We start from the raw sequence: 27,442 nt of genomic DNA on the forward strand, positions 1-27,442 counted from the left end.
GCGTGGACGTGCGAAGTGGGAACCCTGAAAGGAGAACTGCCGAGGAAGCAAACGCGGGCATACCCGCACGCGATCTTTTATGATTTTGAAGCGTACGGAGATGTGAATCAGCGGAAAGAGCCGACAGGGGCGTTGACGATAGAAAGCGCGCACGTGCCGATCTCAGTAAGCGTCGGCGACACGTTGGAAAAAGAGCCGACACACATCTGTGAAAGAAACCCGGCGGAGCTGATAACCAAGTTCATGAAAGAGCTGGAAAGGCGGGAGAGAAAGATTGGGGAGCGTGTCAGAGAAGAGTTTTTGCCCACGGACATGCACCTGGTGCCGAAAGACCGGCAGAAAAGAATGTGCGAATGGTGCAACGAGGTCCCAGTGGTCGGCTTCAACTCAGGCGCGTACGACCTGAACCTGATAAAAAGCCATTTCGCGGGCGCAGTGGCTTCAGAAAATGAAAAGGTGCGCGTGGCCAAGAAGGGTAACAAAACGATGTTTCTGCTGACCAGCCGGGCACGTTTCTTAGACATCATGAATTATCTGGGGCCGGGCACGAGCTATGAAAAATGGGTCAAAGCATACGGAAGCGAGGCCACGAAATCGGGGTTCCCGTATGAATGGTTCGACAGGCCAGAAAAGCTTGACTACCCAGGTCTCCCGGAATACGAGGCGTGGTATTCCAAGCTGAAAGGAGGTTACGTTCTGACGAGGCAGGATTGGGAAGAGTGCCAGCGGGTGTTCAAAGAAAAGGAGATGCGGACCTTCGCAGACTGGCTGCGTTATTACAACAACTTGGATGTGGGCCCAGGGCTTGAAGCGCTAGAAAGGATGAAAAGTTTTTACACAGAGCGCGGAATAGACATCCTGAAAGAAGCGGTGAGCCTGCCGGGGGTGAGTTTGCATTATGTGCTGCGTGGGGCAACAGAGCGAGGGGAAGACCTGTGGAGCCCCGACAGAGAAGCCTACGGAATGTTGAAAAGGGCGGTTGTGGGAGGGCCGAGCCTGGTTTTCACGCGGTACCACGAAGCGGGCGTGACGCGGATAAGGGAGCAAAGTATGTGCAAAAAGATTGTGGGCTACGACGCGAACGCACTCTATCTGTCCACGATGCTGAGAGCAATGCCATGCGGAAGGGGGCGGGTGAAGAATTACATCGAGGCCCGCCAAGCAGAAGCGGTGGAAGTTTTGGTGGAACACCTGAAACGCGGAGAATGGTTCGGGTTCGCAGAAGTGGACATAGAGATCCCAAAACCCCTGAGGCCAAAGTTCGCCGAGATGTGCCCTTTCTTTGAAAACCGGACGATCCCGGCGGAAGCGGTGCCGGAGCACATGCAAGAATACTTGGCAAAAACGGGCAGAAAGCGTGGAGACGGAAAAAAGCTTCTGGGGGCGCTGTCAGCCGAACGGATGCTGGTGTACGCCCTTCTGCTGCGGTGGTACTTAGACCACGCGGCAGTTGTGACAAGGGTGTACAGAACAATCGACTACAACCCAGGCAAACCATTCACGTGGTTCGTGGAGCAGGTGACGGAGGCGAGGCGGACAGGCGACGCTGACAAAAGCAAGGCTCTGCTGGCGGAAGTGTTCAGACTGCTGGGAAACAGCGCCTACGGGAAGTTCATCGAAGCGCTGGAGCGGCAAACGAACGTGATATACACAAAAGATGAGAAGGTCGTCGACAGAGCGCTGCGGAGCGCATATTTTGAAGACCTCGAGGAGATCGGGGAGGCCTATGAGCTAGAAAGCCGGAAACCTCGGGTGACAATCAGGTGGCCGTTTCAGATCGGAATCGCGGTCTACCAGCTTGCGAAGTTGCGGATGCTTGAATTCTATTACGACTTTCTCGACAAGTACGTGGACAGAAAAGATTTCGAGCTCATCCAGATGGACACGGACAGCAGCTACATGGCGATCTCGGGAGAAAGCCTTGAGGACGTCGTGAGGCCCGAGCTCAAGGCCGAATTTGAAGCGGAAAAAAGGGAATGGCTCGCATGGGACAAATGGAGCGGCCAGACGCCAGGCCCCTTCAAACAAGAGTTCAAGGGCAGCCGGATGATCGCGCTCTGCTCGAAGTGCTATTTCGCCGACGAAGGAGAGGTTGGCGAAAAACAGAAGTTCAGCACGAAGGGGATGTCAAAAACGCAGAACGAGCTGTCTTGGCAGCAGTTCAAGAAAGCGCTGGAAGGGAGCAGGGACATGGCGACCAACCGAGGTTTCAGGATGCGGGACGGCCAGATGGTCACATACGAGTAGGAGAAGCTGGGGCTGAGCGCGTACTACGACAAGCGGTGAGTGCTTCCAGATGGGGTACACACGGAACCAATCGAATATCATATTTAGTTGGCGTCAGCCGGAGGCAGAGAAGTGTTCGGAGGAACAAGCAGCAGCTCTTCGCGCACAAAGCCGCGCTGGGGGCCGTCGCGCAGAAAGTAAAGAACGGGCTGATCGAGTTTGACGAAAGCGCGGGCAATGTTAAAAACTTTTAAAGACCAGATTGGGTCAGTGGCCCGTCGCACGCCCCCTTCAAGCTCGCCCGGCTGGTAGAGATAACGAACTTGGACAAGAGAGGGGAGGATTTTTTCGCGTTTCCCAACAGGCCTCGTGTAAGGTGTCGACGGCCTGGCGTAAACAGCTTTTTCTTTGATGGCGACGGCGGGTTTCTTGCCGATAAGGCTTGTGACCTCGTTGTTCAGAGCCGAAACAACTTCAGGAAGTCTTTTCACCCAGGCCGTGGACCGCTTGCCCTCAGGGAGAAACATCTCTTCGGCGCACTGGTGCCCGAACAAGCGCTCAGCCAGAGTGCGGTTGAAACGTTCGACAATGGCCTGGTCGCGGTGAATGTTAACGCGCCCGCGCCGGATAAAGGTTTTGTGCTTGTCCATCTCTTTGGTGACGGCGCCCATGAATTCGCACCCGGGGTCAACCTGCAGCATTTCGGGCCATTCGAGAGGCGAGCGCTTGTAAATCTTCTGAAAGGCCAGGGCGACCTCATCAGAATTTTTCGAAGTCAGGGGTTCGGCCTCTTTGAAGCGGCTGGCCACGTCGACAACGGTCAGCGCGTATTTGAAAACTTTGCGGCCGCGAGGGAGCTTGTCGTGCGGCAGAAAAAGAAGGTCAGCCTGATGGACCCTGTTGGGCGTGGGAACGTCGAATTTCGGCCGAGGAATCCGCTTCGGCGCGGGGAGGTATATCTGCCAGAGCGGTTGCCTGATCAGCCACTTTTTTGCGGCTTCTTCAGGTACCTTGGCGGCCTCGGCTAATTTTTTGATCGCGGCAATGCCTTTCCAGTAGCCCCCGGGGCTGTAGTAAATCTTTGCGAGTTTAACGTCCATATAAGTAAGGTGTAAAAAGGTTTAAAGGAACCATACCGAGAGCCGAAAGTCTCAGCAATCTGCAGCTGTTTTTTCTTCCAACTTTTCCACGGCTTGTTTAAAGAAGCTTAACATTTCATCCGCGTAAGTTTCATCCTTTAAATTTTCGAAGAACTCGATTTCTTTGCCTTTGAAAATCTTATCAAAGTTTTCCGAAATGTACTCCATTGATTTTGGAGCGCATTTCATAAAAAGTTGATCAAACTCAGGTAATTCCAATAATTTATAAAAACCCCACCAAGTTTCTTTGAAATTTTCGAAATTTTCGTAACCCAAAAGTTCATTCGCTTTTGGGTTTACTTTCAATAAGGAAGCGTAACAAGACTTCTGCAAAGAGTCCATGGTATACAATGATCTTTTTTTTCTTCAACACGAAAAATATTCTGGCCAGAGAGCGCCGAAATTTAAAGGAACCGGAAGGCCGCGTAGCCCAGAGCGAGAGCGCCGGCGCCCACGAACGCGAGTTCGCTCTTTTTCTGCTGCTCGCTTGGCTGATAGAAATCTGAGAACTTGGGCTCCTTGGGGGGCACCATCTCTTCGTCAGGATGCGCCTGGTTGTAGAGTTTGAAGGCGTAGTCCGTGTTGGTCATGTTCTGCTTGGCCTGCTCCTTTGTTTCCGCGTTGGTCGCGATCCAGTCAAGAAGTTGTGTCCGGTCGCGCGTGTATTTGGCGTAAGCGGCTTGATAATCTTCGAGAGCCTTGTCGTGGCGCTTTTTTTCTTCAAGCGCGGCTTTGCCGCCCCCGCCAAGCGCCCTCGCCAGATAATTACCGCCGATAAAAGCCGTGGCGTTCAACACAGCCCCACCAATCATGATAGCGATGCTCGCCATGGTATAAATTATCGGACGATTTTTTCAAATGCTTGCGGGGAGGATTTTCTGGTCCTCAAGGTACCCTTTTAGCGCAATGCTGCCCGCCACGACGACGGTGAACTTCACGTAATTCATGAAGCTGCTGCTGGGATCGGAAGTGAAATTCTCTTTCAGAACCTTTTTCGCGGCCCAGCCGATGCCCGCGGCTAATCCAGTGAGAGTTGCGGCGTCCATGACGGTCTTGACAAGCTTGTTGTCTGACATGGCCGCTTGATATAAGGAAAGAGCGAAAGTTTAAAACAAAATTAATTAGGGACCTGTCTTTCAGCTTCTTCTTCCGCGAATTCTTTGATTTTGTCTTCTATTTTAATTTTTCGCCTGACCTGTTGTTCCATTTTTCTCCGCCTTTCTCCCTCTTCAAGAAGCATTTCGTCGGTAAGACGTCTCACCATCCTCCAAGTCTTGACGGTAAAATCGGCCCAAAAAAGCGTAATCCCTCCGATTGCTGCTGTATAGATGAGAACCTGCGCAATGCTTGGGATCGCCATCGTGAGATATGAATCCCGCGCAAACATTTAAATCATTTTTTTAAATCCTCTTGGCCGTGTATCGCGAGCAGGTTTTGGCTCGACACTCGCGGGCTCAGGCGCGGGCTTCGGCGTTTTGAATTTGTCGAACACGGGCTTGGCCATTGCCATGAGTTCTTCACGCTTGAAATAGATCCCGAGAAGGGAAACGCCAACGCCGCCAATAGCGATCCATTGGTTGGCGCTGAGGCCGCCGCTATTTGGGCTTTTTTCTTTTGTATCCGGGGCCGCTGTGGCGGCTTCCGCTTGCTTTTCTGCGTAATAAGCCTCGGCGAACGCTTTCTTCTGTTCTTCTCGGGGCAGCCGTCTTTTTTCGGCAGAAAGTTTTCCGGCGGCCACACGCTTGGGGTCTTTCTTGCGCTGCGTGGTTGCAGTAGGAATCGTCGCTTGCTGTGTGATATCGGCCGCAGGCGCTGCCTTGGTCTCTACCTGAGGCGCAGTGACGGCGGCAGGCGCTGCCTTGGTCTCTACCTGAGGCGCGGCGACGGCGGCAGGCGCGCTCTCGGATTGTTCGGTTGACATTGAAGCGAACCGTATTATAAGCAAATGAAAAAAGTTTAATTGTTAACAATTTGTCAGCAAGACCTCAGCCTTTATTAACAATTTGTCAGTAAGACCTCAGCAAATGCTGAGCCGGGTACTTCATCAACGCCCTCAAGCGGATAGCCTTGTTCATCGCGAGAAGGGTGCCTCGGCTCCGTCAACTGTGGACTAAAATCAACATGTTTCGTGGTGATGAACACCGCGTTGGCCGCGGCAAGAAACCGGCCGCACTTCAAAGAAAGGTTGCAGGCCAGATTGGAGAGCTCTTTGTTCAAGATGTAATCGTTTCTGAGCTCTTTCTGGTAAGCCTCGATGTCTTTGATTTTGACGGCCATTCCGACCGCTTTGGTTGCAAGAAAAATGAAGCTGTCGATCAGGCTTTCCGTTGTCTTTAAGCCCACATACGCCTCATAGCGTTTGGTGTATGTCTCGACATCTTTGTCGCTCAGGCGCTTCACCAACTCGTGTGTCAGCTGCACTCCGATCGCCTCTTCGGCTTTGCCTGTGGACACGAGAACGGCCAACTGCTCGCGAAGAGTGGGAATGTCGGGGGCGGTTGGAACAAGGCCGCCTGCGAGACCACTCGACGGCGCGGGCTCCTTTTCAAGAAGGTTCATAACATCTGCTAAGCGTCTTCTGCAGACATTGTGCAAGGTTATATACAGCGCGCATTTTTTTTATTCAAATAACTTTACCCCGAAGGGGTGGCGAAGTGCGAATACAAGATACGAGAACTTTCGCTCTTTCAGCTTTGAAAGCAATCCTCTGTACTCATCGGGGGAGAGCTCGTCGGCGTAATCGTCGAAGATGGCTTTCGTTATCCTGGCCGAGGGGGTGTAAAAGAGTACGATCGCCGCCACGTTCTCACGGAAGGAAGCTGTTATTCCGGTCAACTTCTGGGTCAGCACCCACACGCTGATGCCCATATGTCGTGCAGAAAAGGCGAGATTCACCAGCTCGCCTGTGCGCTGTTTCACATCTTTGGAGGCCGCGCAGTCGTCGAGGATTATGAGCGTGTTGGTGCCCTCGGAAAGCCATCTAACGAGCTTCAGCCACCTTTCCACGTCGTGCTGCTCGCAGACTATCACATCCATTTTCGGATCGTTTTCGCCAAGCCGGTGGTAGGTCTTGTTGTGCGTGAACGTCGGGCAGATGAGCACGATGAAGTCGAACTTGCCGCGGAAAGGGCCGTAGAGCTGGTCCACCACGAACCTCGATTTGCCCGAATTTGTCGGCCCGACGATGAGAGCGTTGAAGGGTATCTTACTCGGGTCCATATTAACCCTGTACAGATTCCAGCTGTCTGTCCATAAGATTGAACTGGGAGTCGGACATTACGAATATGTGGCATTTCACGTCGCCTGAGCCTTCGGCTTTCCGCTCAATTTCCAGCTGGATCCCATCCGTAGTGTTCACAATCCGCGTGCCGCTGCCGTGCATGTCTTGGGCCGTCATGGAGCGCATATCAATCACAAGCCCGAACTTATCACCGGTGTAAAACTTCGTAATATCCATGTGCTCCGTTTTATTTTTTTCTTTCACAAACAGGTTGCGGGCCTCTTCCCACATGTCCTTGCCTTCGATGCCGTCGCTGTAAAGCTTGTTGGGCGTGCCGTTGACCGTGACGCTGACTTTCGTCAGATCGGGGAAGATGAATTTTTCTGAATCTCTGGCGCCTGCGGTATACGGCTCTACAAACAAGAGGAGGAGGGCTTTCAGCGACCTTTTCGGGGTGTTGACTTTGATGTTGATCCTCGTGTCAGTGCCTTTTTTTAAGGCCACCTCTTTGTCATGCAGAACGTTGTCGTAACTGAACTCTTTGCCGCTGGAGTAAACGCTCTTCGCCTCGTCTGCCAGAGTCTTGCTGCGTATCCTTTTGTACTCGAGCTAGATGTTTTTCAGTTTGTATTTCAGCTGGGTTGTGTCGGAGCCTTTGACCACGTGTATAGCTTGCGCGAGTTTTACGTCGAACGTGAGGTCGTTGTAAAGGGCATGGGGGTAGAAAACGCCGTGGTCGGTTAAGATCTGATGGTCAAGCCTGATCCGGTACTTTTTTCCGTATACCTCGGTCAGCTTTTCTTCGGCTTCAACGCCCGAGGTTTTCTTGTCTCCCGCTTCTGAGCGGATCTTGCACAGATCTTCGCTCTGAATCCCTTCGAGAATCCTGTTGTCGCGCTCTTCCTGCGAAAGAAAAAGGTCTTCGAACGTTTTGTAGATGTCATACCCAACCGTGTCTTGCAGGATAGTGCCTGCAAACTTCACGACCAGCCTGTCAACGAGCGCCCGCGTGACGTTCTGGACGAAGAAGTTGTTGGCGTGCCCTCCAGCAAGGTCGATATCAAAAACAAGCGCAAGCGAGCCCGGCACCAGAACCTCGTTCTCGTTCAGCTTGGGCACGGAAACATAAAGAGTACTGCCGGGGCTGGCTTCAGAAGGGGTAAAGGTGATTCGATTGACTGCGCGCTCGGCCTTCATGGCGTGTACGGTCTTTTCGCAGTGCGTTGCGCGAAGGTTCTCTGGAACCGACATTGTATAGTATACGCCGGCGATGATTTTCTAATTAAAAAAAAATATGCTTGAAATATATCGCTATGGCGCAAGGCGGTGGCGAATTTGGTTACGAAGACCCCGACCTTGACAATCGGCTTGACCACGACTCTGATGAAGGCGAACAAGAGGTTGACACAACCCGTCCTTTTCAGCCAGGCGCGGCGTCAACTCCCGCTCCCTACCAACCTGGCGACCCCTACCACGGGGGCGAACAAACGGAAATAAGTACTTTTCCTCACGAGCAGTCCGGCGTGCCTGACACTTCTTATCAGGAAGAAACCCCTTTGCTCGGTGATTTCATACATACCGATGACAAACCGGCCATGCTGGAAAGGGCAAAAGAAAAAATCAGAAGATGGTTCCCGAAGGTAGACTTCAAAAAATTGGGCCCAATTGGTTTCAGCAAAAAAGGAAATCAATCTGAGATCGTTTCATTTGGCCCCCGGGGGGGTGAGTCTAAAATTTTCAAGCTTGGCGACGGAGGGTTACTAAAAAGTTTCACAGACGCGAAAACATCAGCGCTGGGGCAAAGAGCTAAAGACATCATTGCGGAAGACCGCGACACCATCAGAGAACAGCGCCAAAGACTGACAGAGGCTGAAATCCAACTTCAACAGGCGGAAACGCTCTCTTCGCAAAGAGGTGAAGAAAAGAAACAAGTGGAAGCCCTTAGACAAAAAATCGCGCAAACTGATGCTCAGATTAATGCCCTTCACGATGAACATGGTTCGAATCTTGAAAGTGGAGCAGAGCTGCGAAGGCTCAAAGAACTGAAAAAGAACTATCAAACCGATCTTGAAACCAAGAAAAAAGCTTTGGACTCGTTCACAAAAAAAGCAATGGCCAGAGAAAAGGAACAAGCCAAGGTTGACAGACTCAGGGCCAGCCTCGCAGCAAAAGAGAGTGAAACGAACGCCATGGAAGAAAGGCTCAACCAAACAAAACCGTTAGACGCCCTGAAAGAGCAGGAAAGCGAGCTGCAGCGCCAAAACGAGGAAGACCAGGCGATCATCCAAGATGAGAATGCCTCGCCCTCTGAAAAAAAAGCCGCAGAAGGCAGAGTTGCAGAAAGAAACGAGGAGATCGCCCGTTTGCAAACTCAGATCGCGGAAAGGGAAAGAGGGCGGCCTCTCTTGGAAAGGGTCAAGGAGATCTTCAAAAAATATGGCGTGACGTTGACCGCCATTCTTCTCGCCGCCGGGACCACAATCGGCGCTGTCATCGGGGTCCTCACCAGAGGTTTGAAAGCCAACGGCAAAGCTTTGGGGAACGGCCTCAAAGATATTGCCGCGAAACTCGGCTCTCTGCTGCCCAGGCTGATTGGCTCGATTGTGAGCTTCCTGTTCAGAGCCGCCGGCCAAGTCGTCGGATTTCTGGCCGAGCACACCTGGCTGCTCATTCTTGCCGCCGTGGCTTTCCTGTTCCAAAAATATTTTAAGAAGAAGCGCCGTTAGCTCCAGGCCATCAACACCAGCGCCGTTAGAGCGACAACGCCCACAATCAGCGCCGTTTTGTTGATTTCGTGTTGCGGCGTTTTGTCTGCAACCTCGGGCTGCGCTTGCTGAGTTTCGGACGGGGGCTGCGCTTGCTGAGTTTCGGTCGAAGCTGGTTTCCTGTGGGGTGGAACCACACGCCCCGATTCGGCTGTTGCGGCTTTGTGAATCGGGTTAGACGGGTGGCTGTTGGGCGGGTTAATTTTTGACGGGCCGCCTGCCATGCGTTTGAGCCCAGCTTTTTTTGTCTCCGGGTTTACCTCGTTGTTCACCCCAAGTTTCATTCCAGAGACCGCCTGTTTCAGCTTGTTGTTGTAACCTATCGTGCTTGCGGTGTTGATTATCATCTGCGCGGGCATGAGCCACGCCATGGGGGCAACAGCGAGATTGAGCCTGACCTTCGCCTCGTCCACCGCGAGCTGGTACCTTTGCACGCTCTCGGCCAAGTCTGGCTGTCTGATCGCGTCTTCCATCAGCACCAGGAACTCGCTCTGGGCTTCTCTCGCCCGACCGCCATAGCCGAAAATGCTGCTGCGGACGTTGACTTGCGCGCCCAAGACGCAGTAAACGAAAGCCTCGATTGACTGGTTGATTCTCGACAAGCCCGCCTGCGTCAAACCGTTCGTGGTGTTGGGCGCGAACCAGTCTGCTTGAGCATCAGAGGCGGCCCCCGGCTCGATGTAATCGATCAAGTCCCCCTTTATTGCTTTGCCGCCTTCATCGCTGAATTTGTTCCATCCCGTGTATTTATAGTCGGTTTTCGACGGGCCCACGCCTGACGCGTACACGTAAACGCTTCCCAGACCGTGGTTTTCCCCATGCGTGAAGCGGAAATCGCTCGAGGGGGCAATGCCGAACTCGCCGCATATCCTTTTGTACGAAGCGACGTCGTAATGATTGTTGTATTGGTTGAACGGCGGGTCTCCGGGCAAAGCGCTCATGCTCTGAATTCCTCCAAGCTGGTACAAAATCCGCCTGACCGTGAAGTACACGTGGAATTTGTAGAAAGCTCTTATCTGCGGGGGGAGATCCATCCCGCTGTCAAAGATTTCGCGAGAAACTCCGCACCCCTGTGTCGCGCAGAAAACCGCGAAGTTGAGCTGCTGCGGCCAATATTTCATGTCTGGCCGTCCCAGCCAGCGTTTTGATTCGACTGCAGACGTGAGCCTGAGTTTGGTGTTTTGAAATATTCTCGTAATTTCGTTGTGAAATGTTGGTCAGGCGTGACGTATATTTGGATTCGGGAGTCGAATATTTTTTTCAAATTTTGCGCTTTGCCGTCGAAAGGTACGGCAGGGATGGGCAAGGAAACTTTTGAGCCAAGCGGGGCCAGCTGGTAAGGAAAACCACCGCTGTCTCCCAAACCAAGCGCTTCTTTCATTTCGGCGCTCCAGTATTTTCTATCTGAACCGAAGACGCTTTGAAACGAGTCTTCGCTTTCTTTGAAAAACACCTCTGCGGTCACGTTATTTTTCTCGTCGAGCGTTGCTTGTGAGATGAATCGGCTTTTGTCGGCTTTGGGGAAGCGGTTTAAAAAGCTTGTCCACGCCTTTTTCTTCGCCGCCTCCGCTTTTTTTAACGTAGGACCTTCCCACACATTCGCCATGTATTTTGAACATAGTTTATTTGTTGAATATAAAAATGGTTGTTCTCACTCTTGTCACGCAACAGAACGGCGAGACCATCTATTTTGAAGAACTGCTCCCTGGCGCAAGCTATGCCAGACTTTTGAGTTGTTCTTTTTTCAACTCGTGGCATAATCTGAGTCGTGTTGGCAGAATGTTTTTCAAAGGAACCGACGACGTGGTTGCATCATTGCCTCAAGGGCATTACAATGTCGAGAGCATTGTAAAAGAACTGCAATCCAGTTTTGAACATTACAAGAAAAAGGGGAAATTGGTCTTAGAAACGAATAACCCCAATTCTGTTCTTAAAATTACAACTGTCGCTACCAATTTAGGCAACACTAACCAAGCGAAAGAAGTTTCCGTTGATTACAGTTTGGCCAATTTTCTTGGAGTCGGGAGAAATTTGAGGAAAAGAGGAATATATCAAAAAGCTTAACAGCCCCAGTTGCTACTTTATCCACTGCGACATCATCGACTCGACAAAAAACTTTTTCAATGGAAAGAAGTCAGACCTTCTTGCCAAGGTTGACGTCAGAGGAAAGCCTTATGAAAAAGTCAGCTATAACATCGACTCATCGCAAAACGTTTTCCGTGACGCTTCTACAGACAAGTTCATAAACAGCATCACCTTAAAAGTGAAGGATGAAAATGGCGAACTCTTTGATTTCAAAGGCCTGCCGCTTCTTTTTGAATTAGAGTTAAATTAAATTTCTTTATATACGCAATGTCTTCGGCGAATCTGTTGCCACCAAGCGCGCCGCCTGCCGAGCCACTATATCCGGTGGTGGCGGCAGAGCCTTCTCAAAATTTCCGCTTGCAGAAGGTCAACGAGATTTCCAACACATTGGCCGGCGAGGTCCACCACTATCGCCTCGTTGCGAAAAAATACAAACGCACCAGGAAGTTCGTTAATTGGGGCGCCGCCGGCTCCAGCGTTCTCTCGGCAGCGTTTTCCCGCGCGAGGTTTGGCTCCGCTCTGTCTGTGGTGGGCTTGCCGGCTGCCGTTCCTCTTGGCGGCGCTGGTGGGTGCTTCGCTCTCGTTTCGTCTGCGATGATGCTCGCCGGCAAAAAGCTCGACTCGAAGATCAAGAAGCGTCAAGAGATCACCACGCTCGAAGTTGCCAAGCGCGACACCGTCAACAGGCTTCTCTCGAACGCTTTGAACAACAACGAGGTGTCTTCCCACGAGTTTGACACTATCCTTTCGGAGTTTCAGCAATACAATTTTCTCAAAGACCAGGTCCGGGCAAGGATGCTTCGCCAACCATCAACGAGAAAGCTTCCTGATGTTGATGTCCAAAAACTTGAGGAAGACATCCGCGGCAGACTTGAAGCCGAAATGATAAAAAAAATCACGAAACCTCCCGCTTCGAACTGAGTTTTAGAAACAGACGCTTTTCTGTCCATGTTGTCCGCGCATGATTGTCTGCTTCCACTTGTTTACGTTTCTCGCCCGCGAGTGTTTCACTCCTGGCTGGCAGAAAGAGGTTCGCGACATTTCGCGCCAAGTCGTTGCTGCCATGGTTGAGGCCGAGCTCGCTCAAGATCTCCCCTGTTGAACGTTCGCGCTTTTCTGGTGTTCTCCATGGATCCCGCGCAAGCTTCCTTTGCTGACTCGCCTCCTTTGGACAAGCCCGTCTGGACTTCGCTCAAAGACTTCCAAGAGCCTGAAGAAACCCTTCGTTGGCGCGATGTTGCGCTCGGCACGTACCGCGTTCTTGCTTTGTACGACCATGGGTGCAACAAGTACGGGCCTTCCGCTGTTCTCAAGCTCCAGAAAGAAGACGGTTCGTCCTTTTTGGCCTGGGTGCCGTCTTCGCTCTTTTATGCCATGGAGAAGCGCCGCAAAACCAACTTCATCTTGAATCTTGGCGCCAAGTTGTCCCCCGAGACAGGCAATGTCTTCTTCGATTTCAAACTTTGTTGAAGGCTCCACCTGCTGTTCTGGCCGCCGCAAAAAAAAAACCTTCTCCACCCCTTTTTTTGCGTCTGTCTCACCCTCAACCCAATATTTTTTCTGTTATCTCGAATAGGAACGATTCTATTGAAAGTTTGCTGTTCAGGGCTTTTAGGTCTTCGTCGTCTAACCCCCAAACGAGTTCTTTTTTGATCTTTTCTGCAAGTTTTTTTCTGACAGCCTCCTCGAACACCTTAAGCGCTGATTGAATCTTCACAAGAGCCATCGCCCGCTCTTTTGCAATCGCGACAGACATCTCGCTTCGACACTCTCTTCCCCGCTTTTGTCTAACTGAGCGCCGGGCAAACGAACTATTCGGGAATGGGTGCGAGCGAGGGTGATGGTGTGGCGCCGTGAGGGCCCGCGGCGAGAGCCTCTCGTAACGCGCGAATAAGCTTGTTTTTATCTGGATTTGAGCTTGAAGCCCCGTAATCGTCAAAACACTCGCGAATATGTTTTGCATAGATTGGGGACTCCTCCCTTTTTTCTGTAAAGATTGTGTAATCTGGGCGGTCCTCAGGCCTGTGTGCCAGGCGGATTACAACCGGAGGGTACTCATATATGGCGTCGTCGTCGACCCGGCCATACCCAACAAAGTCGATAAATCTGGCCTCTTCTATGCAGTCTGCAAGCTCACACACAGAAGCCGGCGACCAGACGTAAAATCTGTCGCCAACTACGTTTTCAAGCGCCAACACAAGCGATTCCGCACCGTCGCTGCCGCCCCCAAAAGTATAATTGATGCGGTAACGGCCGCAGCGCAGATTTCTAAAAGGGACGATCGGTGGGCCGTGAAGAACGACATTGGACGGATCAACGTTGATTTCTAGCGACCACTGGTCTTCCTGACGAAAAGGGGACGAAGAATCCATCGCGTACAACACAGCCGCATCTTTCCAATTAAAACTATGTTGCCGCCCGATGCCCGCCCCCCTTTGTTTCGCGCTGCCCTTGCCCCTCTGTTTCCCTTTCGCCTCCCTTTTTGCTTCTTTTCTTTCTGTTTTCCGCTGCGCCTCCTTTATGCTGCGCCTGCTTTCCGCTGCGAGGCTTTTCATGCCCCGCCCCTGTAGTATAAGGGGGATTAGCTAAATACTGTTTCAATCAGGGGGGCGCATTGACCCGTTTGGCAGGGCCACACCCCACACCCACCATCAACCACCCGCACCAACACACTGCAACCTTCATGCGAATTACCCTTTTTTTGTTACGCTGGTTGGGATATTTGTTGCCCTGGTGTGGGTGATGCTCGTTATGTTGGTGGTGGGGGGCTTGGTTCGGCTTTTTGGTTGGATTTGGGTGTGGGGTGTGGCACTGCCAAACGGGTCCATAAGCCCCCCTGATGCAAAACGGTATTTAGCTAATCCCCCTTATACTACTCTGCCCAATGTTCACCGAAGACACCGAAGAATGCTACCGAGCCGAAGTTTTACAAAAAATATAAGTATTTGGAGGTCGTATAGCTGATAAATATAAAAGCTCAGAAGGTCCTAAGATTTCTGATTTTAGACCTTACTGATGTCACCTGAAAACATAGAAATTTGAAAACACAAACATGAAAAGAATTCAAATGACCGACCCCTGGGTCATGGGGAAAACCCCATTAAAATTAGAAGAGATTGTTTTCCTCGATGATTTCTATTTTGTTTCATAATATTTGTTCTGTAAGCTTTAAGAAGATTGCTTGAATAAATCACTGTACGTAAACTTGATTGTTTCCGCCATGTTTCTTGCTGATTGTTTACGAGCGGGTGAAATCCTTTTTTAAAAGTCGAATTTTCCAACATGATTTTTGACATGTGTCAACATTTGCTTTTGCCTCAAACGTCACGAAACGTTGCCAGCGAAGAATTCTGATATTGCAAGTCATTCTGGTATTGTAATAAGACAGCCAAACAAAAACAGCATAAGCCGTATGTTCGATGCAAACGATAAATATGTGCGTCATTCCACAATGCCTGCAAGCTGGCTCCAAAGCCAGCAATACATTCTAAATCGGAAATGTCATACGTTATGTTCTGTGATTCGAATATCATGCAACAAAATAAACAAGAGCCGTAGATGTCGCGAAACGAGTACAGAAGCAGTTGCAACACTCCAAACGCTGTTAAATTCATGAGACAATGCAATGTAAGATCAACTCTTCAATTAACTGTGCGAGAAGGACTTCGACCTGCCATGTTACAACGCTTGCCGCAAACGTAAAACAAAGATCTCAACGGTAGAAAATACTTACAGTTAGAGAAGTCACTCGCGTCCCCTCATAGCTCAGATCAAAACCGCAAAAAATGCGAGAGGCAGTATAGAAGAATCAGAAGAATCACACGTGCGTATAGAAATATATGACGAACACCACCTCTGCTGAAAAGAGGTGATATTTTGGGATAAATGTATAAATGTAATGGGCAGGTTGAGACAAATGAATTGAAAGTCGCACACTACCCTAGCTTGTGACTTCGGGAATGAGGAATAATTCTCTGCTTGAAAAAGCAAATATGCGAATAATTCGTACGAACTCAAGAGTCCAGAATTCCGGCCAAAGCTGATAAAATTTCCAGTACTGATTCGAACCAAGTCAAACAATGCATTCCATCTTGTGTACAGGTTGGAAGAAATTCTGTTCGCAACTTTTCAACTTTTCAAGTTTTAGTTTCGTATTAGTCAATCCGTGAGATTGTGTGACATTTGCGTGTATATTTTAAATGCCGCCAGGTTAGTCGTCCGTGTAAGATCAGTTATCATGCAGAGATCTGCAGACTGAGGAAATTTATCGCCACAGGATACGGGAGGTGCTGGTAGGGCACCACCCAACCCTGCTGGGGGTAGAGGGGGTGGTGATAAACCTCTTGGACGGCCGCTGGCTGGAGAAGGTATTGCTAAAAAGAAAATTTAACACGATTATTCACGATTATTCTAATTGGTTTCACAATCCCGGTCGTGTGTTGACTTCTTTGGTCGGAATTTGTTATGCCCAGAAAGGTCAAGCACCCTTTTCAGCATACATGTCGGTAAGACCTTGTCTGAAGACAGATCTGTGTTCTCAAAAACACGCTCAAATATTACTGTCAGTTTTGTTCATTACCGCCCCCAAATTCGCAATCAGCAAATTAGAAGTCCTACTGTCCTGATGTCTTGCGATATGTACAGCCCCCAAAATGAGCCCCAACCCTGAAATGATTCCCAAATCAGGACCCCGAATTAATCACGACCACAAAATTATCGTCATTAGATTATTTTTCATTTTGTGGACCCCGAAATGATCCTCGACGTATTTAAGGAATGGCGAGGACCGTGGATCGCTGAGTGATAAGGGAAACTAAATCCATTTTGGCCCATGTAAAAGATTGATCTACGACATCGATAGGAACAGCTAAGAGAAATTAAAGTAAAACTAAAAATAGAAAAAGATTTTATTTCAGACCAAGTTATATTTCTAGTGGTGTTTTTTAGGAAGCTAATATGAGTTGTTATAAAAGTGACCCTGCATTACATAGCCTTAAAACAGGGACGACTTCTTTTATTAGGTATGTATAGCTGATATTGCTACGATATCGTCGTCACTTGGCTGAATTTGGGTACGTAAATGCTTAATCGTACCTTCTTGGTACTCTTCGGCGGCATATTATGGCTTGTTTGGTTTCGCAATGAGTGTTTTGGCGAGACGCAGTCTCTCGCCAAAACATGAACCATGTGTCGACCAAACGCGCCTGATATGCCACTGAAGTGTACCAAATGCAAAGAGGTACGATTAGGTTTCAGGATCAAACATGCCATCCATAAATCAATAACGCATGAAAGCTACTTTTTAAAACAGTTCCCTGATATTTACCATTAGGTACTGGAGGGTCGCCTTCTAACTCCCGGATAACATTATTAACGCCACCTCTTTTCCGCACAAAGCAATAAAGGAAGTCTAGTGTTCCCTTCGTCAGCATTTGGTCTTCTGTCACGCCAACGAGGTCAAATAACCTCTTCCAATTGTTCCAATTGTCCTCCATATCTGCAAAAAATGTTGATTTAGTATCAGACTAGTCAAGGCGAAGTGCTTTATAGAAGGCACATGGAATAAGCCCCTGAAGGGAACTCCCATATAAAAAGGACGGGGGTGCTCGTCGGAAATTTTGAAAAGACCCCCTAAGAGGTACCAAGATCCTGTTTTGTGGGCGTGGCTTGAACTTTTTTCACCCCTAAGAGGTAGCAATTCTAAAACAACGCATTAACTGACGCTTTCATAATTTTTAACAGTGACTCGTCTCCCGGAAATAGAAATATCTTCTTTTTCGCAGTTTTCTACTCGAGACGAGACAGCTACTCGTACGATCGTAGGCTAGTCTGTGCGCTGCCCTAAATATGCTAAGACGCATCTTTTTTCCCGTCACGAATAACGAGCGGTGAGCCACCAAAAAACAGGACCCTTAATGATAGCATGAAAAGCTTGTGTTTCCATGTATTGTGCCATGTATTTATTTTGTCCTTTAATTAAATACAGTTTTGAGAAACCAGGTTTAACAAAGGGATGGGACTTCCCAGGGAAGTCCACAGACGTTTAATATTTTTGCGTCCGTCTCGCAAAGAAAAATAACTCGTAACAAAAAAAAGAAACCATGGTTCGCCTGAAAAATCTAACTGTTACACGCAGGGCATCCTGCTACGATCTCAGGAGATTGTTTTAGTTACACTGCGTGAAAGCCAAAATATTCTAGAGTATTCTAGACTCGAATATGTGATTGTGACGCAATAGAATCCTAGAGTATTCAAGCCGCACACAACACGTGACGTACACCTGGAATATTCGTGTCGAATATGGTGGAATACGCTCCGTTCATAATCGTTCGAGGATTTTCGTTAAAATATACCACACATATGTCGTACTCCTAGAGTATGATGGCGAACCCTTTGTAAAAAGAACTTTATAAAAGAAGGTAACAGTTCGGGTGCATAGCATTCTCCTGGAAACAAAATTTAGACTATGAATTCGAAGTATGTGCGTTCTGCGCGTGTATACGTTTATCCTCGAATACGTGATCTTGACGCCAAAGCTATAGAATTCCAGAGTATTCATGGCGTGTACAACCGTGACGTGGACCTGGAAAATTCTTATCGAATATGGGCATACGGGAGGAGCACGACCGTATATTCGTTCGTTGACCAGAACAATTGTACTTTTTTGGTTCATGTTGTCGGCGCAGCGCATGTGTTTCGCTTGAGTCAAGAAATCAGTACACACTTTGTTGTAACTTCGAATTCCCGTCATTCGGTTTTGACCGACGTTTTCGGGATAATCACTACAAAGCGATTTCTCTTTGTGTGACCCGTCTCGTCTGAAGTGGTTAAGTGCTGCACAGCACGAAACCACAAATTGGACACTACGGGATACGTAAAGTTCCGGAAAGTTAAACTGACTAGAGACACGTAAAGCTGCGCAAAGTTTGGTTAGTGAGAGGAATCAAGCTCGTTTCGGAGAAGTTTTGGTGTATTCAGCGGAGAAAGTCCCGAGACCTTCACACAAATATCTTTTCTCTGTGGGATGAGTTTAACTCCGGAGCCCGCAGGGCAACGAAACTCCTAAATAACGGCCCAATAGCTTCCTCAGTCGACTCCCTGCCATCATAGCAACATTGCATTACGTTTGAACAAGAAATCGCAAAACGTATTGCGACGACGAAAACACTTTAATCAGATTTTTTCTCGAGGTTACTTTTGAAACGAAATTGACGTTAAATGTGTTTCGAAGCGACTTGTAACGAAATGAGAGAAACGACATACATCAGCATTCTGAGTGTCCGACCTTCAACAAGCACGGATCAGCGGTTTTCCACATTAGATACCATGTTCTCTCGGTTTTCGCGCCATTTTTTGGCGTCCTTTTTGAAAGGTGTGAAACGTCGAAGCTTGCATCGATCTCTTGGTCCTTTTTCACTGTTTAAAAACTCTACTTTGGCGGACAAAATTCAGTTTACCTTCACTTCTTCTCTGTGCACGATTTCAAGCAGTTTTTGGTGGCATACAGCTGGTGAAAACATCGATACGTACGGAGGTACGAGTCAACAACAACAGGTAAAACGTAAGCCATTGTTGTCTTCCCGGGTTGTCTTGTACGTACGAGTGAGTTAAGCTTAAGTTTCCAGGGTAAACTTCAGTTGTAAAGTTTGCTTAAGATGTATGGAATTGCCTCTGGTTGTAAATGTTTCTTTATCAAGCAGAAGCTATACATTGGAAGTTAATGTAACCTTGATTTCAAAAGGGACAGCAATGGGAATGATATTGAATTAAACCATTAAATCAAACTACTGTGTAAAATTTACTGATTGATTTATTATGATATTTTCCTTAGTACTGCAAGGTTGATTTGAGGTTTCCCAGTATGGATTTACACATAAACGTAACTAACCTTTTACGCGTATTGTATTTTAATCATAGGATGAAGTAAAATTGGTAATGCCTTACATGTATGTATAATCCCTGACATCCTTACTTGAAGAAAAAAAAAAGGAAAACCTGTGAGGAAGAACTCTGGCTTACAAGATACATGTATGTATTTATGACTATTTAGGGAGCCATGGAGAATTTTTAAGATTTATTTTTGTAAGAGCTTTTGAAAAATTATATTGGCAAGCAAATTTTAGCATTTCACCAGTCAGTCTCTATATATTTTACATATAAACAAGGTGATTTGCAGATCTGTTTTCAGAGTGCTCAGTAGTAAACTACAGCGTGATTATAACAGATGATGAACTGAGCAACTGTAGATCTGACTTGACATTTTATTACTATTTAGTTTGTAGTACACAATTTGTGTGCAGCACTCATGAGATAAAATTGCCAAATGCAAATTTACATCATTACACTGATTTGAAATACACATGCAACCGTTGGAAATATGATAGCTACAATAAGTGAATGCTTTTACAAAAAAAAAAAGAAAGTTGGAAATTATAGATAAACGCTGTTACTATTGTGTAACAACAGAAGCTTTAAAAGTTAAGATTAAGCATTTTTTCAGGAAGAATTTGTTTGCATGTCTACATGAAGTTATCAGTTCATTCCATTTATTCAGAGAGGCTAACTCAGGTTTACAAAGGTACTTCTCACAGAGGCATGGGTTACATCGATTTGAAGTGGAGTTATATGGGGCAGCTTGCTTTAAAATCTTTCAAGTGACTTTGAACTTTGATTTATTGTCAAATTCACTTGGAGGCTGCCCAATATAACCCCACTTCAAATCGATGTAACCTACGCCTCTGGGAGAAGTACTTTATTATTTATAAACCTGAGTTAGCCTCTCTGACCAAACAGAATGAACTGATTAGATAACTTCATGTAGACATGCAAACAAATTTCTCCTAAAAAATGTTAAATTTTAAATTTTAAATTTTACATCTTCTCTTGTATTTCAATAATAACAGAGTTTATTCGTAATTTCCAACTTTCCTTTGTTTTGTAAAAGCATTCGCTTATTTTAGCTATCACATTTCTGATGGTTGCTTGTGTATTCAAATCAGTGTAATGATGTAAATTCCCATTTGGCAAGTTTATCTGATGAGTACTGCACACAAGTTGTGTTGTACGAAACTAAATAGTAATAAAATGTCAAGTCAAATCTACATTTGATCAGCTCGTCATCTGTTATTTTATATATACATTATATTAAGGTACATATAAACCCTGTTTCATCGATGACTACTACAAATTTCTAGACAATTTGCTATAGTAATGTCAAACTACAGTGGAACTTTGATATAATGAAGTGCCAAGGAACTGGCAAAGCATGTTCACTATAACAGGGTTTCGTTGTATCAAGGTTCTTTTCCGTATAGTCTACTATTACTGGGGCCATGAAAATTATTCGTTATACTGAGGATCTCATCATATAGAGGTTCATTAAATCGAGGTTCCACTGTACTAACCATATTCCTTCCAAAGGTAAATATTGAAAATTGAGTTTTATTACTCATTTAGGTTATTAGCCTAAGTTGGAATTTGTTTGCATGTCTACATGAAGTTATCTAATCAGTTCATTCTGTTTGTTCAGAGTGGCTATTGGCTATTAGCCACTCGTTTCAGGTTCAGTGCTGAAAATTCAGAACAATGTTGAATTTGATACTCAAATTTTGATTGGATTAATTAACGCATAAAAAGTTTGCACCATATCTAGCAAAATATTAAAGGCTTCTAGAGCTTGCCTACCTTTTTCAGTGCAAAGTGAAACATAATCAGTAACCTTGAACATTGTTGCTTGAATCGTTTTGAATGTTTTTAAGCCCACAAACTCTGGCCCTCACATCCTTTCATACTTTGTTTGCACTGTAAACTTGATTAATGTGCAACACAACTCTCTCTTCTCTCAAAGGCATCTTAAGTATGTTTTTGCATGCAGTAGAAACCCAGGTGCTTACAGTGTAGCTTTCCAAATGTGATAAAACCTTTTGGTCATCAATTCTGTTGACACTTAGTGTTGATCTCAGGTCTCAGTTTGAATTTTCAGCTCTTTGTCTTGAGGTTACCCTATATATTTCAGAGTGTTTTGCACCCACACCATTTAGCATGTCTAATTAAAGCCAATAAAGCTGGCTATCAATCTACACGTACATCTACATGTATACCACGAATTTTGAATTAAAATGAATTGTCAAATTTTTCAGGGTTTCTCTATGCAAGCATCCAAATCACTTTTTGAAAGCTAAGTCAAAGTGAGTCTGCCTCAAATTTTAGACAGTAGCTAGTTTATCATCCATGTCTGTTAATTTTTATTTTGAAATATTTTTTCTCTGAGAGAGTAGTATAGTGGGAGGTAAACAAATACCATTTTGAATTTGGGGGCTTTATTTTACCGTTTCACAGCCCCCACATTCAAGTCCGGCCCTCACAGGCTCGGGCCGGATGAAGCTGGGGGCTGTGAAACTGTAAAATGCAGCCCCCACATTCAAAATAGTATTTGTTTACCTCCCACTATACTACTAACAACAGAGGAACCCCCGCGCAGCGCAAAGCCACGCAAGGCGGCCGCGGCTACAGGAAAGAACGGAAAGAACCGGTTTTGACCGGATTCAACCGCCCCAAAGGAGTGCGGTATGTTAGAAAGGGGCGAGCCGGGTGTAATATGGCTGGAGCGGGGAAGGCACGAGCGCCGAACAAGTGCGGGTGGCTGAAGTGGGGCCGGAAAGAAAGCTGCGGAAAGCGCTGTTACGGGGCGTACTGCGGCCAGCACAACTATCAGCTGAAAAAAGGAATGAAAGAGCCAGAGCCGTGCAGAGGCTGCGGGATCGGTCTTCTATGCGACTACCGACTGTGCAGCCAGTGCGACGGGGGCGCGCTAAAAACGAGGCTTTGCCGCAAAAAAGAAAAAGCGAAAAAAGCTTTTCAGTTTGTTTTGCTGGAGCTGCAAGAAAGAAACGCACCAGTTAGAGAAAGGTAATTGTCATCATATCCCAAGGAGCCATGTCTTCCAGCATTCAAAAACGACTGGAAGAAGAACTCGCAAAAATTGACCCGGCGGTATTGCGTTATTTCGATGAGCTTCTTGCAGAAAGCCCGCCAGCGGTAAGAAAGGTTGTCCGGAACGTGCTGGATGAACCGATTTCTGAAGAAATGGAGGCGCGTCTGCAAAAGCCGCTTCTTCCGAAACCTTACGAGCTCAGAGCCCCTCCACGCCAGAGAAGGCAAAGAGGAGTGCAAGCGCTTCTGAGGGAGTACGACCCCTTTCCTGCGCGGAGAATTTGAACAGCGACAGATTACCAGAGAGAGATTCTGGATCTGTACGACGATAAAGAGAAAGAGGGGGAAGAAGAGACAACAGACCGGCGTTTGATAAGATGGCGCTTCATCAGGCGTCTGGGGAGAAACCTCACGCCAGAGTTCATGGCAAAGATACGCGAAAGAGTAAGCACGTCATTCTATCTTCGGCACGTTTTCGGGTACCAGTTGCGGAACATTGAGGACGGAATGGTAATCGTGTACTATTCGAACCCCAAGAGCTCACAGTGGTATAACAAACTAGAAGACGCGGAAAAATGGCTCAACACCCGGGAAGAAGAGCGTCTCGACAACGAAAGAAACGAAAGTGATGTACCCCCCGAAGGGCTCAGCATCAAAACAAGCGATCCTGTGGCTGGAGCGAGAAGCGAAGCAGAGGGGAAGCCACATCCACCACGCAATGTGCGGGCACGGGGGAGAGAGATGGCTGGAGAGGGACAACGTAAGCGGGAAAATGAAAGCCTCGCCTGTTGACGGCTACAATCCCGAAACAAAGACGGTGTTCCAGTACCACGGATGCCCCTACCACAGATGCCCCAAATGTTATCCAAACCGACAGGAGGTCCTGGCAAGCGGAAAAGCGGCAAAACAGCTTACGAAGACACGGTGAAACGAACGGCCTCACTGCGCAACAGAGGCTACAGAGTAATCGAGGCCTGGAGTTGCGAAGTTGGGTTTCTCAAAGGAGAACTGCCGAGGAAGCAAACGCAAACATACCCGCATGCGATCTTTTACGATTTCGAGGCGTACGGAGACGCGAATCAACGGAAAGAGCCGACAGGCGCATTGACGATAGAAAGCGCACACGTGCCGATCTCAGTGAGCATAGGCGACACGTTGGAAAGAGAGCCGACGCACATATGCGAAAAAAACCCGGCGGAGCTGATAAGCAAGTTCATGAAAGAGCTGCAGCGCCGCAAGAAAAACATCGGGGAGAGGGTGATAGAGGAGTTTTTGCCAAAAGACCTGAATCTACTGCCGAAAGACCAGCAGAAAAAAATGTTCGAATGGTGCAACGAGGTCCCTGTGGTGGGCTTCAACTCAGGCGCGTACGACTTAAATCTGATAAAAAGCCATTTCGCGAGCGCAGTGGCTGAAGAAAACAAAAAGGTGAAAGTTGCGAAGAAGGGGAACAAAACGATATTCCTGCTGACCGGCAGGGCGCGTTTCTTGGACATCATGAACTATCTGGGCGCGGGCACGAGCTACGAAAAATGGGTCAAAGCATACGGAAGCGAAGCAGCGAAAGCGTGGTTCCCATACGAATGGTTCAACGGGCCGGAAAAGGTCGACTACCCAGGGCTCCCAGAATACGAGGCATGGTATTCGAAGCTGAAAGGCAGATACGTTCTGACGAGGAAGGAATGGGAGGAGTGTCAGCGGGTGTTCAAAGAAAAGGGGATGCGGACTTTCGCAGACTGGCTGCGTTACTACAACAATCTTGACGTTGCACCGGGCCTCGAGGCGCTGGAAAAGATGAAAAGCTTCTACACAGAGAGAGGAATAGACATCCTGAAAGACGCCGTAAGCCTGCCAGGAGTCACCATGCATTATGTGCTCCGTGGGGCAATAGAGCGCGGAGCAGATCTGTATTGCCCCGGCAGAGAGGAATACGAAATGCTAAAAGGGCGATTGTGGGTGGGCCGAGCCTGGTTTTCACAAGGTACCACAAAGCGGGCGTGACGCGGATAAGGGAGCATAAGTTCGAAGAACCGCGTCTGTGCAAAAAGATCTTGGGATACGACGCGAACGCTCTCTATCCCTCGACGATGCTGAGAGAAATGCCGTGTGGAAGGGGGAGTGTAAAATATTACAGCGAAGACCGCCAAGGAGAAGCGGCCGAAGTTTTGGTGGAACGGCTGAAAGATGCAGAGTGGTTCGGTTTCGCGGAAGTGGACATAGAGATTCCGAAAAAGTTGTGGCCAAAGTTCGAAGAGATGGGCCCTTTCTTTCACAACAAAACCGTTCCGGCCGAAGCTGTGCCGGAGCACATGAAAGAATACTTGGCAAAAACGGGCAGAAAGAGTGGAGACGGAAAAAAGCTTGTGGGGGCGCTGTAAGCAGAAAGGATGCTGGTGTACGCGCCACTCCTGCAGTGGTACGTAGACCATGGGGCAGTTGTGAAGAAAGTTTACAGAACAATTGACTACAACCCGGGCAAGCCTTTCAACTGGTTTGTGGAGCAGGTGACGGAGGCGTGCCGGACAGGAGACGTGGACAGAAGCAAGGCGCTGCTGGCAGAAGTGTTCAAACTGCTGGGAAACAGCGCATACGGGAAGTTCATCGAAGCGCTGGAGTGGCAAACGAACGTGATATACACAAAAGACGAGAAGGTAGTCGACAGAGCGCTGCGGAGCGCGTATTTCAAAGACCTCAACGAGATCGGGGAGGCTTACAAGCTAGAAAGCCGGAAGCCTCGTGTGACAATAAGGCGGCCGTTCCAGATCGGAATTGCTGTCTACCAGCTTGCAAAGCTGCGGATGCTGGAATTTTACTACGACTTTCTTGACAAGTACGTCGACAGAAGAGATTTCGAGCTGATCCAGATGCACACGGACAGCAACTACACGGCGATCTCGGGCGACAGGCTCGAGGATGTCGTCCGGCCAAAGATGAAGGCGGAATTCGAAGCGGAAAAAAGAAAATGGCTGGCTTGGGACAAGTGGAACGGCCAGACACCAGGCCTATTCAAACTTGAGTTTGAGGGCAGCCAGATGATCGCGCTCAGCTCGAAGTGCTATTTTGCCGACGAAGGGGAGGTGGGTGAAAAAAAGAAGTTCAGCACGAAGTGGGTGTCGAAAATGCAGAATGAGCTGACTTGGGAGCAGTTCAAGAAAGCGTTGGAAGGAAGCAGGGACATGGCCACAAACTGAGGTTTCAGGATGCGGGACGGGAAGATGGTCACGTACGAGCAGGACAAGCTGGGTCTAAGCGCGTATTACGACAAGCGGTGGGTGCTGCCCGACGGGATACACACCGAACCAAACGAATATCACATCTAGTTCACGTCAGCGGGAGGAAGAGTAGTGTTCGGAGGGACAACGAGCAGCTCTTCGCATACGAAGCCGTGCTCGGGCCCGTCGCGCAGATAGTAGAGAACGGGCTGATCGGGTTTGATGAAAGACCTTTCAATGTTGTAAACTTTCAAAGACCAGATTGGGTCTGTGGCTCTTTGCACGCCCCCTTCAAGCTCGCCGGGCTGGTAGAGAAAACGAACTTGGCCAAGAGAGGGGAGGATTTTTTCGTTTTTTCCAACAGGCCTCGTGTAAGGTGTCGACGGCCTGGCGTAAACAGCTTTTTCTTTGATGGCGACGGCGGGTTTCTTGCCGATAAGGTTTGTGACCTGGTTGTTCAGAGCCGAAACAACTTCAGGAAGTCTTTTCACCCAGGCAGTGGACCGCTTGCCCTCAGGGAGAAGCACCTCTTCGGCATACTGGTGCCCGAACAAGCGCTCAGCCAGAGTGCGGTTGAAACGTTCGACAATGGCCTGGTCGCGGTGAATGTTAACGCGCCCGCGCCGGATAAAGGTTTTGTGCTTGTCCATCTCTTTGGTGACGGTGCCCATGAATTCGCGCCTAGGGTCAACCTGCAGCATTTCGGACCATTCGAGAGGCGAGCGATTGTAAATCTTCTGAAAAGCCAGGGCGACCTCATCAGAATTTTTCGAAGTCAGGGGTTTGGCCTGTTTGTAGCGGCTGGCCACGTCGACAATGGTGAGAGCATATTTGAAAACCTTGCGGCCGCGAGGAAGCTTGTTGTGCGGCAGAAAAAGAAGGTCAGCCTGATGGACCCTGTTGGGCATGGGAACGTCGAATCTCGGCTGAGGAATCCGCTTCGGCGCGGGGAGATATATCTGCCAGAGCGCTTGCCTGATCAGCCACTTTATTGCGGCTTCTTCAGGTACCTTGGCGACCCCGGCCAATTTTTTGATCGTGGCTATGCCTTTCCAGTAGCCCCCGGGGCTGCAGTAAATCTTTGCGAGTTTCGCGTTCATATAAGAAAGGCGTAAAGAAGTTTAAAGGAACCGGAAGGCCGTGTAGCCCAGAGCGAGAGCGCCGGCGCCCACGAACGCGAGTTCGCCGTTTTTCTGCTGCTCGCTCGGCTGATAGAAATCTGGGAACTTCGGCTCCTTAGGGGGCACCATCTGTTTGTCAGGATGCGCCTGGCTGTAGAGTTTGAAGGCATAGTCCGTGTTGGTCATGTTTTGCTTGGCCTGCTCCTTTGTTTGGGCGTTGGTCGCGATCCAGTCGAGAAGCTGTGTTCGGTCGCGCGTGTATTTGGCGTAAGCGGCTTGATAATCTTCGAGAGCCTTGTCGTGGCGCTTTTTTTCTTGAAGCGCGGCTTTGCCGCCCCCGCCAAGCGCCCTCGCCAGATAATTGCCGCCGATAAAAGCCGTGGCGTTCAACACAGCCCCGCCAATCATGATAGCGATGCTCGCCATGGTATAAATTATCGGACGATTTTTTCAAATGCTTGCGGGGAGGATTTTCTGGTCCTCAAGGTACCCTTTTAGCGCAATGCTGCCCGCCACGACGACGGTGAACTTCATGTAATTTATAAAGCTGCTGCTGGGATCGCAATTGAAATTCTCTTTCAGAACCTTTTTCGCGGCCCAGCCGATGCCCGCGGCTAATCCCGTGAGAGTTGCGGCGTCAATGACGATCTTGACAAGCTTGTTGTCGGACATGGCGTGCTTGATATAAGGAAAGAGCGAAAGTTTAAAACAAAATTAATCTGTCTTCCCCGCGTCACTTTCT

General features: G+C 48.4%; 3 protein-coding genes, 1 long non-coding RNA gene and 2 pseudogenes across 4 annotated transcripts; 3 read left to right on the forward strand and 3 right to left on the reverse strand.

Annotated features, from left to right (window-relative positions):
- Positions 1-3,769: 3,769 nt before the first annotated feature.
- Positions 3,770-4,177, reverse strand: LOC149114790 (uncharacterized). The gene has a single exon (XM_089283935.1). It carries the CDS (start codon positions 4,175-4,177, stop codon positions 3,770-3,772), a length of 408 nt encoding a protein of 135 aa, XP_089140061.1.
- A 2,346-nt stretch (positions 4,178-6,523) lies between these two features.
- On the reverse strand, positions 6,524-7,836 carry LOC149114791 (uncharacterized; annotated as a pseudogene).
- A 62-nt stretch (positions 7,837-7,898) lies between these two features.
- LOC149114792 (uncharacterized) lies at positions 7,899-9,311 on the forward strand. The gene has a single exon (XM_089283879.1). It carries the CDS (start codon positions 7,899-7,901, stop codon positions 9,309-9,311), a length of 1,413 nt encoding a protein of 470 aa, XP_089140005.1.
- On the reverse strand, positions 9,308-10,510 carry LOC149114793 (uncharacterized). Its single transcript, XM_089283880.1, has one exon. It carries the CDS (start codon positions 10,469-10,471, stop codon positions 9,308-9,310), a length of 1,164 nt encoding a protein of 387 aa, XP_089140006.1. The 5' UTR covers positions 10,472-10,510.
- A 794-nt stretch (positions 10,511-11,304) lies between these two features.
- LOC149114794 (uncharacterized) lies at positions 11,305-12,363 on the forward strand (annotated as a pseudogene).
- A 6,280-nt stretch (positions 12,364-18,643) lies between these two features.
- LOC149114795 (uncharacterized) lies at positions 18,644-19,857 on the forward strand. Its single transcript, XR_016205894.1, has 2 exons — positions 18,644-18,989; positions 19,353-19,857. It is a non-coding gene; the product is annotated as an uncharacterized LOC149114795 (long non-coding RNA).
- The last annotated feature ends 7,585 nt before the right edge of the window (positions 19,858-27,442 follow it).

The sequence above is a fragment of the Orbicella faveolata genome, unplaced genomic scaffold (genome assembly GCF_042242905.1).
Source record: "Orbicella faveolata isolate gen_17 unplaced genomic scaffold, um_ofav_v1 contig_13, whole genome shotgun sequence".
NCBI lineage: Eukaryota > Metazoa > Cnidaria > Anthozoa > Scleractinia > Merulinidae > Orbicella > Orbicella faveolata.

Excerpts from the sequence above, each read along its gene's own strand:
- LOC149114790 (XM_089283935.1), bottom strand. The coding sequence starts at position 4,177 with ATGATTGGTGGGGCTGTGTTGAACGCCACGGCTTTTATCGGCGGTAAT.
- LOC149114792 (XM_089283879.1), top strand. The coding sequence starts at position 7,899 with ATGGCGCAAGGCGGTGGCGAATTTGGTTACGAAGACCCCGACCTTGAC.
- LOC149114793 (XM_089283880.1), bottom strand. The coding sequence starts at position 10,471 with ATGAAATATTGGCCGCAGCAGCTCAACTTCGCGGTTTTCTGCGCGACA.